The sequence below is a fragment of the Solanum tuberosum genome, unplaced genomic scaffold (assembly GCF_000226075.1).
Source record: "Solanum tuberosum cultivar DM 1-3 516 R44 unplaced genomic scaffold, SolTub_3.0 scf00017, whole genome shotgun sequence".
Lineage (NCBI taxonomy): Eukaryota > Viridiplantae > Streptophyta > Magnoliopsida > Solanales > Solanaceae > Solanum > Solanum tuberosum.
The window spans coordinates 2,456,600-2,467,636 of record NW_006238943.1 but is presented as its reverse complement, the minus strand read 5'-3'; the positions used below and the strand labels follow the sequence as shown (position 1 = coordinate 2,467,636).

General features: G+C 33.2%; 2 protein-coding genes across 2 annotated transcripts in view; both read right to left on the bottom strand.

Moving 5' to 3' along the window:
• The window catches only part of LOC102581583 (probable serine/threonine-protein kinase DDB_G0280133), a 7,144-nt gene extending 941 nt beyond the window's left edge, over nt 1-6,203 (bottom strand). The window contains exons 1-2 of the mRNA XM_006340268.2: nt 5,856-6,203; nt 3,414-3,661 (exon numbers count right to left, since the gene is read on the bottom strand). Of these exons, the coding sequence (XP_006340330.1) occupies nt 3,414-3,661; nt 5,856-6,075 (468 nt within the window). The 5' untranslated portion in view covers nt 6,076-6,203. The remainder of the gene's footprint in view (nt 1-3,413; nt 3,662-5,855) is intronic.
• A 2,849-nt stretch (nt 6,204-9,052) lies between these two features.
• Nucleotides 9,053-10,647, bottom strand: LOC102594496 (protein FAF-like, chloroplastic). The gene has a single exon (XM_006340380.2). It carries the CDS (start codon nt 10,612-10,614, stop codon nt 9,211-9,213), a length of 1,404 nt encoding a protein of 467 aa, XP_006340442.2. The 5' UTR covers nt 10,615-10,647; the 3' UTR covers nt 9,053-9,210.
• Between the last annotated feature and the right edge of the window lie 390 nt (nt 10,648-11,037).

The following is an 11,037-nucleotide window of genomic DNA, read 5'->3' as shown; positions in this document are numbered from 1 at the left end:
ACAGACGGATTTCTCGGTTATAAAAAAAAAAAAAAAAAACTTAACATACAATGTCACATACAGAAACATCGAGAACCTCTACCCTCAATACTTAGTTGTAAACCATAACTGATCTAAAAGCAATACTAGGATGAAAATCCTGCAAGATTTTGCAGTGTATTGTCCATATATGTGCGACTGCCTTAATTATATTACTTAATATTTCAATATCAAAATTCTATACAATAACATAACATAGTTACATGACATGAATACAAAGTAAAGAAGGAGTAACATCATAAACAGGGAATCTTAGCATTCTTATATAAGCCATAGATGTTGTGAGTGCCATGCTGATTTTCAGTTTCATGTCTGGAAAGATTCTGTACTTTTATCTATCTACTTCTCGTGATGTTTTGGTTCTCTATTTGAGTATACTTTTCACAAGAAAAAGTATCAGGTTCTCCATTTGAGTTTACTTTTCACCAGAAAAAGTATCCCCTCATTTTAAATGTGGCTCTAGGGAAAAGAATATTTATTACAGAAGAAAAATGTTTTTGCATGCAATTATTCCCATATCAAAGTTTGTTAACAGTTTGAACTTAATTGAACATAAAACTGTAACTTAACTCCACATCCCAAGTAGAACAACGTCGCAAAACTGAGAATCCCCGAAGGAGACAAATGTCTGGCCAGGGTTTAGAAGGAATGCCATTCATGGTGATGAGTGATGACTTATGAGGAAGCCCGTAATTCACCTAGTTCATTTTCTTTATACAATGCTGTCCAAGTCAGATTCTGCATACCTGAATTAATTTCATGGAATACCTGCTACCTCCCACTAGTAGAGGTATACGCCAATGCTTGAACAGATGGGATGAAATCAGTGTTGTTGCCTCCACTAGAATTTGAACCTGAGACCTTGTGGTTCTCAACCCACTTTAGTGACCACTGGACCACACCTTTAGGTGCTCTATAACTCACCTAAATCATAACCATTTAACTTATACTGACAGGAAAAGAAGATAACGACCCATATTTTTTTTTCTTCTTTTCTAAGTATTTCTAAGTTAATGTTTCTACATCAGCTAAATCCTGTTTGACAAACTTGAAGAGAATGAAGCCAACCTCAATTGAGGTCACATACCATCTAGTAAGGTGACTGGTTGCTCTTCAATGTGTATACATACTAGGTTGCTGCTATAGCAATTCTGATGGAGGAAGTTTAAAGAGACATAATGAACTCAAGAAAAAATCTATCTACGCTTTTAGTCACCATCCCTGTCAAGACATGCATAGTAGCACATACTTGTTAATTTTTTCCCTTTGCTTTAAATAAGTAGAGAATGATATTCTAGTCTTGTAAACGAGCACGGATATAAGCTTCTTGATAATTTTTGGCATAAATACTTTAATTTGTATTTAGCAGAACTTATGCTTTGAATAGCAGAACTTAGATCTGGTTCACAATTATGCTAAAGCTTGACCAGTAAGTACGTATGTCCTAATCCTAAGTTGATTTAAAGTTAGATCTTAACTGGTACAAAATACTGGATGAAACATTAAAATTTTGCACCAGAAACAGGAAGGAAGTACAAGGATTATGTATTTCCACTTAGAAGAAAGGCTCAAAAATTTTAATGCAACATATGAAGAGAAAAGAAGGCTCCACACTAATTAGCAAAATAGCTGAAAATGCATAAAACATCAGCAAATCTATCACAAACATTTTTATTCAACCTCCCCAGTCCCCCAAGCTTCATCAGTTACATACATATATTTAGGAAGTAGAAAATGTGAAGATAAAAGCCTCAGAAAAGTTCTAGACTCAGCAGCTAATATCCTTCTTTCACACCATGTAATAACTTATAGCCACAAACTTAGTTTGGGTATAGAAGTTCTCTTGATAAGACAGACACTGTGTAACAAGGAAGTTGCAGATTTCGATTCTGTGAAACCAGTATTATATCTAAGAAAATTCATTTGTATCTTACTGAAGAAAGTAGGTATGATAATTTCTCCTCTAGTCATAACTATTCACTGCTGTTCTACCCACGCAGGGTGGGCACTAGAAAGCATCCAAGGAATATGGATAAAAGTTTCAGTACCTACTATATATGCAAGAAGGGGAACAGATTATAGAAGGAACATTGAAACAATCTAACCTACCTAAATTAGACGTTCAACATAAACATTTTTTTGAAACTTGGAAGTACAAGCTTAACCTTTGATCCTATTCATATATTGCAGACTACTTGGTACATTAAAATATTATTTTTTTATAACTGGTAAGATTGTATTCTTCGGCATTAAGGGCATGTTGGCCACCTCCAAAAGTTTGTAGCTACTACAAGTCTCCTATCAAGTCCATTCAGCTTAATAAAGTTGATTAAAATATTGGAAGAGGGCACAGAGACATTGCTCAAACTCATTGAGGGAAGACAACTCCAGTAACGATGTCCATAGGAAACGTTCACTCATCTACAGGAACAACATTTTATTGTTCACTCATCTGAAGATGCTCTAACCATTGCCATTAACGATCTGTCTTTATGAGTAATAGCAACATCAAACAGCCCTAATGCTGTGTTTTGTATGCAGCTGCTAACACCAGCCTTTCCTTGCTCTGAACTGTTTACCCAGTGATAGATAAAATATTTATACAAATCATATGAATCACAATGACTGAGATGATGAGATCATTAAGCAAACACGACTTAAAGTTACGATATATTTTGATGGAGGAGTTGTGATATATTGTCAACACTGTCACAAACTTCATACAAGCTCCAAACTTGATGTACAACTAATTGACCAATAATAAGATTATCCAAGTGAACTAAGCATCCAAACTCCACAACCAAGCAAACTGAATCAAATATAATATGAGGTAAGGAGTAAAGCTTTATCAGGCACAGACAAGCACAGTTTCCAAAGTATTTTTGGCTACAGGCCCTTGGATATGGCACTTTAACAGGTTTACTAGGCTTTGATCTGATATATTTTTACGTCATACTTTGATCTGTTTTACTGTAGCAGATAGTGTTCATTAATCTAAAGATGGTTGGACAAAATATTAAGGTAAGGTATTGATTTTCTGTTCCAAGAAACATGAAGAGAAGATAAGTTGTGAGGAATTGCAAGAATGCTCTTTATTGATAAGAACTAAGATGTTAAGGGAATATTTGTGTCTCTCAGTTGGAATCATGCAATTGCACGGGGTTGACAGCTATGGATATTTGTAGAAATCAAAAGCTGGGCAGAAGAACTCGGAAGGGAAGGGAGTCTCTCCATGTATGTAAGCATTAGTATATCCTAAAAAAGATGTAGATAATGCATAGTGTGGCATTACCCTTTTAAATGCACCTCTTTAGAACTTGACATTAATGAAGAATTCACTATGTTATTGGAGCACTTAAGTAAACTGAACTAACCTCCCTATGCCTAGAATTTTCGGCATCCTCTGCATCATTTTGCTCCTTGGTCAGTTTCATTATATCATCAAGGAATTTCTTTTCAAGACCTTCCAAAGTCTGCTGTACAGGCTTATCTTCATAACCAATATCCATGTCTTCTTCACGAGGCTGTGCTCTGGGATCCTTGCCACCTTGATTCTCTAATGCCAACCTTGGATCAGACCTCTGGCCCTGGTAGTAGGATCTAGATGCTTCACTCCCCTGGCCTATAGGAAAGGCACTGTTGAATGAGTTGAAACATAGAAAGACAAGCACTACTTTCCAAAAATAAAAAAATGCTGATACCACCTTATAAAAGCTACCTATGTATCACTAGGACAGTATAGTGCCTTTAATCAGAATGAGCAAATTCAATACTTCCAAACACATTCTAACATTCATAAGTCAGCATTATTAACAAAATAGGAAGGTAAGAAAGAAGTAAACCCGTTTTATGAAAGGCAGCAATAGTCCGAAACAACTACAAGGCTGCATTATAAAGCTTTTGAATATATCCGTTCCATGACTTCAGTGGTAGTTGCTGGGAGCGATCAAGAAGGTTCTGGACCTCATAGTACCCACATATGACAGATCTGTGGAGCCTTTTTGCATTGAAAACTTAACCAATAATCAAGTAGGAACTGTAGCTATGGATGCCACAGATTGTCTAATAAGAGGAATTCAATTGTTCCCTTCCGTTGTAATTCAATTTGTACACTTTGACTTTTAGGCAGTAGGAGCACTTTTTTTTTTGAGACAAGGGTAACTAGGCAGTAGGAGCACTTTGACTTCATGCTTTAAATTAGATTTTGTCTAATCTAATTCCTTAGGAGATAAAAATTCAACTAGCACCCAAGGGTACCGCCTAGTGGTCAAAGTGTGTGCAAACCTTACAGACAGATTTAAATCTCAGTAGAGATAATAGGCACTAGTTGATTTCTTCCCATCTGCTTAAGCCTTGGTGGACAAAGTTACTCCGGTATCGTTGATGAGAGGTAGCAGGTAACCAACTGAATAGTCGAATTACGCAAGATGGCCCCAACACCACCATTATTTTAAAAGAAAAAAATTATCAGATAGTTTGAACTGATCTTCATTTTCTAGTTGAAGTTACATATTCCTTTATTTCAAAGGTTCTTATTGTCTTAGTGTCCCTCTATAAATTAGACCCTATGTATTTTGTTGCAACTGTATGAATTAAAATGCTTGATGCAACTGAAAAATAAAGGTACGTCTGACAAATGTTAAACTCTTATATTCATGTTATTGGCTTGTAGTCGAAGCATCTCAAATGTCTGCCTAGAGTGGTCATTGCATAAGCTTTATTAGAGTTGAGCTGCCAGAAGTAATGGGTGCAGTCCCATACAAATTCTTATATTGATCCATGAGTACACTGCTTCAGTTACAATATCAAAAACTAGTCTTTTTAAGGTAAATTTGGACCTTTAAAACAAAATGTTTCCAAAATCTCACACTCATCTGCAAACTAGCACATAAATCTTTAACCAAATTTAAAAAAGCTCCTGAAGATTACAGACCTTAATATAAGTGTTAAAACAATAACTAAACCTTAATCTCGAATAGGTGCCCCACTTTTGTGGATCTTTTGCCAAGAGGAAGTAAGGTTTCCACAAAAATGGAAGTTTTAATTAAATTTATCTACAAAACAGGCCTACGGGTGTGGCCTAGTGATCAATAAAGTGGATTGAAAACCATGAGCTTTCAAGTTCAAATTCCAAAGGAGGCAAAAACATCACTCATTTCTTCCCATCTGTACGAGCCTTGGTGGACACAGTTACAAGATACTTCTATTGATAAGAAATAGCAGGTACCACATGGAATTAATTAGGATGTGCACAAGTTAGCCCAGACACCACAATTATGGGGAAAAAAGTAGCTTTTGTGGTCATAATTGTTGCAACTATTATTTCCAAAACAAAATATTGCCTAGCAAAGAAACAGAAACTACTACTACCACACCAACAACAACTACTACTACTATTGCTAATCCTCAATCCCAAACATGTTGGATTCATCATAAATTGGCAAGTTTACGCTAGCTACCAGCCTATCACAACCTTCATCCTTCAATTGAAAATTTGTATTCATCTTTTTTTTTTAAAACTGAGCAAACACATAAGCAAACACACTTTATTCATCTTACCATTCAATAACTCATAATCAGATCTTAGTAACTAACTACTATCCGGACTTGGCACCGGCAATGTAAGCAAGCACAACCAAAAGGAAACTAAACAGAACCAAAAAAAAAACCTAATTTTCAGGGAAAATCTGTAAATTGTATCTGAAAAATGAAACTTTTAATAAATTTATCTACAAAACAGCAAGTAATAATAAACAAAAACACTAGAAAATTCAACAAAAAAAGGCGAAAAGGTCAAGACTTAGAGAGAAAATTACCTTCAGGATACATGTTGGGAGACATAGAATTTGTGGGTAATTTCGGGCTCTCTCGTTCCCATCTCCATTGTTGATGATGTTCCGACTTTATCTGCTGCTGTTGTTGCTGTTGATGCTGATGTTGCATCGTTTGGTGGCCGGAGCTGTACGTAGCATCGGCGCCGGAATCAGCACCACCGTAATGTCCACCGCCGGAATGTCCGCCGCCGGGACGTCTCATTTTTTTCTTCTTTCAGAATTTTGTCGATAATTCTGGTGCCACCAAAGTGTAGGGGGGAAAGGGTTTGAAAGATACCAATAAGTGCATATCAATGGTACCTTTGGTTGTAGTGATTGTACATCTTTTAACCAAGACAATTAATTTCCCCCTCTTATTTTTATTTTTATTTTTATTTTTCGAGAGCAATTATTAGTAGCATAACAAAAAAGTTATTCATTTGATAGGTATACATCATTTGATATGTATACATTATGGACATTTCATTTTTCTATGTTTTACAAATATATAATTGGCTAGATCAAGGTATTGATAGTGATTTAATTTTTAATCATGTTAATATAATGTGATAAATAATGAGATAGAATGCAGTAGAGACAAAGACAAAAAAAAATATGTTACCTACTCTTAAAGAGTAAAATGAGCTATTTTATTATGAATTAAAGAATTTGAGAAATCTGATTTGATTTGACTTTTTCGAAAAAAAATATTTTCAAAACATACTTTGGTTAAAATTTATATATTAGAATAATCTTTTGGTTAGTTTTTGAGATATTTTTTCAACTGAATTTATTTTACCACTTACAATTTTGATTTAAAAAATAATAATATACATGTTTAAACATAATTTTAACTTTGTAATGTCATTTTTCAACTTTAATTTATAATAATAGTTTGTATCTCATAATTCATGTGTAAATGCTTACTTAGTGGATTTGTTTGACAATAAAGGTCTTATTAATTTGAAGTATAGTGAATATTAAATGACTTTGTAAATATATCTATTTTTGTCCTAATTTATAAGATATTGATGTAAAGTTTTTTTCCAAAAATAATGAGCATTGAAACTTGTGATAAAAAAAAGTCTTAGATATTGTTAAGACTATAAATCATCTGATTAAGAATAAAATAAAAATTTTAAAATTAAATTATCTTTTGAATATATAAATATAATATTCTTTTCTTGGAAAGAACATAAATATGGCCGACTTGTAATTGAAGTTTTCAAGATATATTTTTCCTTTTTGGGAGTTCCATTACCTATATTTATTTTTGAAAAAAAAAAACTGAATAATTATGTTTTGAAACATTACTATTTGACCTGAGTTTAGATGGTGAGACTTTTGACAAATATGATGCTCTCGTGAACACCGTCCGTTAAATAGGAACCTTCAATCATCATTTAATATATGTGAATACAATACATATTGTAAGTGTGATCAAGTATATGAAAATGATTTATTTTTTTTCCATTAACAAAGAATCATAATGAAACAAATGAGACCATATATAGAGGTTTTTGGATAAAGAGCATATGGTTCTGAGCACTATAATTTTCAGCTAATTCTTTGGGCATGTGATTCCAATAATTATAGGCTGGAACAAGTATAAATAATTAAATACTTATGACATTATCAAATTTTGGCATATAAATTTTGAAATATGTCTAACTACAAACATCAAAGTAAATAAAAATTATTTAAACAACAATTAGTTGTTGAAAATTAAATAAAGAATTGAACATGAAATTAGTAGTCATTTTATATATGGTCCTGAAGGTTTCAATTGAATTTAGTTCGTCGAAAAATTAACTAGGATAAAAGACAAGTTTTTTTCGTGCGTATATAATGCAAATGTATATTATTGATCTCCTTTGAAAGATAACTCAAATTTTGCTTTAAATTATCTAAATCTCATGTACAATATTATTGTATGTATTTTTAATGAGACAATTGATAATAGTGTTTTTTTATGTATAAAAAAAAACTTCAACCAAATAATATCCAAACGCCTATTTAAGATTACATATATTAATGCATATATGTTCATAAAAACTTCTCAAAAATGGAACATAGATCCCCTTGTCTACCTATAAAGCAATGCCACTCAGCCTTGGCAGGAACAAACGTGTTCCCTCTACTCACCTGTATTGATTTGCAGATTTGAGATATCATTGGAGGGATTTTGGGTGGGTGGGTGGTTGGGGGGGGGGGGATTTAGGCAGATAAATCTTATTAGCCAACTTTGATCTTGTGTCAATTGTCCAATTGATGCTGGGACAGACATGACACAATAGATAAAGTTGGCTAATAAGATTTGTCTGCCTAACTATACACTAGCTTTAGTAACATCATCATCAACTCAATAGAAGAAAAGATACTTCCTCCATTTTTATTTTATATTTTTTTAGTTTATATTTTAATTGAGCATAAATTTTATTTTTTATTGTTTTAAAAAATGAATCTTGTGATTTTAAATTAGAGATGGTATACTACTAAAACTAGCTAATTTTTGGTGGAAATGTCCAAGGGAGACCGTTAGAGAAATTAGTTCGTTTATAGCATCAATTTCAGATATACTTTCCATCATAAATTCAATATTTCTGATGTCGAAAATCCTCCTTTTAAGTACTAGCATAAAGTATCAAAGTGTTTTACGAATTTTGTTGGGATTATAAAACATGTCAGGTAGATATTGAAATTAAAGAGTTATTATTATTATTATTACTATTATTATTATTATTATTATTATTATTATATATATAGAAAGCTACGTGATATTCTTTTTTTAAAAGGGAAAAGGGTCTGAAAAATATTTTAACTTTGGTCGAAATTGTTATTACGATACCAAACTTTGGAAATGACCTTTTACCCCCTACACTATTTAATAGTGTATTTTAAAGGAATATATGTGTCTATGTGAACATCATAAATATTGCATCATTTTAAATAGTTATGTGTCCACGTGGGCACATATATACCTTTAAAATACTCTATTAAATAGTGCAGGGTAAAAGGTCCTCCGTAAAGTTTGGTATCATAACAGCAATTTCGGCCAAAGTTGAAGTATTTTTCAGACCCTTTTCTCTTTTTAAAACGTATTAAAAAGAAAAATAAATCACATAAATTGAAATACAGAACAATAATTAAAAGGCTCATAAATAAGATGAAATGATTGTATTGACCTCCATTAAAATCTTTCTTTTGATCTCTCTCTTCTTTTTATTTGGCTATACAAAACTCTTTTTTTGACAAAAAGAGTAAAAACTAAGAGAGGAAAATCATATGTGCAAATGACTAACTACATATTCATTTATCATATAATTTGATTAATAATTTAGATTAATGATGATCACCATTAGGAGGTGGGAATGCAATAAGGCTCCCAAATTATTAGAGATCTCCTTGGCTCTTTGCAACTTCTCAATAGAGGCCCCAAATTGTTGTTCATAATTGATGCCTTATTCTCTTTAATTAGCACCAAGTCTTGTGTACATGTTGATATCTTTGCAGTACTTGTGGTTGTGGTATCAATACCATTAGTTGTTGTTACTACACCAACTTGCTTATTGTTGTAGTAGTAGTACTTGGTAATAGTGGAATTATTGACAATGTTTGCCATTGTTGGTTTCTTCCTCCAAAAGTATTCATAGGCATTTAATGAGGTTGTAGCCGCCGGTGATGGTGATGGTGATTGAGGAAGTGACTGTGAAATGGATGAAGGATAAGTGTAACATTCTCTAAGGTTATTAGTATTCCTCTCCTCTTGTGTCAACAAGTTTACTGAGTTGTTGAATCTACTGTTGAAATCGAAATAACCAGATGTCATGTTGAAACTGACAGTATATTTAGACCATGTTAGTTGATTCTTTTTCTCTAGGATCATCATGGAAGCTTTGTTGACATTTGTCACCTCACTTGACAATCTTGGACTTTGTTCCATCATAGAGCCCTCATCCTCTTCCTCTTCTTCAGATTCTTCTTCTTCATCACCACCACTATCTGAGTGGGGTATTTCATTACCTTCAACTTCTTGAATATCGCCAAATACTTGCTCAAACTCTTCAACTTCATCCTCACATGATTTGTCTATTTCTAGTTCGGAATTATTTTGATTGATGAGGGTGAGAAGAAGGTGGCCGTCAAGGCGTTGGGTATGGAGACTATTGTTAGGTGAAACAGAAGCCGCTTCTAGAATCAATCTACCATTTTGTCTATGTGATTGCATGTGAACAGAAGGAAGAGAAGGAGGAAAGGATCTACAAGAAGATATCAATCTCTTGCTATGATTATAAACATGAAAATCCTCAGAGGATTCTGAGACAACAAAATATTGTTGTTGATGGTGATGGTGGTAATGATGATGATTGTCTTTGTCATCATCTGAGCCTTCGTGCTCAGAAGTAGGTGAAGAGGGAAAGCAATCAGAGCCAGAGCCAGTCTCTGATCCAAGACTCTCAGTACAAATTTCAAGACTTTTTTCACTCAAAGAATTTGTTGATCTTTTGTCAAGAGGATGGACATAAGGATTAGTTGGAATTAGCTTATTAGATGAATCTTCATTCTTTGAAGGAGATAAAATTGAACTCCAATCAAATATTTTAATTGGTTGATCTTTGATCACTTGCTCATGATGATCTTTTTCTCCTTTTGAAAAAGTGGAATCAACATTTTCAAGAATTGACACCATTGCCTCTTTTTCTTCTTTTATCTTTAAAAACAAGTTGGAATTCTTGATCAAGCTTACACAATATGTTGACATCTTGAAGAATATCAAATGCTAAATATTGATTTTCCCTCTGAAAATTAAGAAGAAGAAGAAGAAAAATCAGCCACAAATACAACAAACTTACAAAAAATAAAATTTCAACCTTTTATTATAAACTATGTTTAGCTATCCCTTACTAAAATTTCAAGAAAATGAAATCAAAAGTTACCTTAGGCAAAAACCACAATATCCAAAAGTGGAGAGAGTTGCAAGCTAATAGAGGAAAAATTAAGGAAAGGAAAATATATGGAGGAAATTATGAATATTTGATGTGTGTTTTTTTTTGTTTGGGTTGATACTTAGATGACAATTACAATGAGGGTGTCAAAGGGTATTTATAGGAGCTAAAAGAAAAACCTTTTGGAATCTTTGTGTAAAAGGACCCCCCCCCCCCCCCCCCCCCCCCCCCCCCCCCCC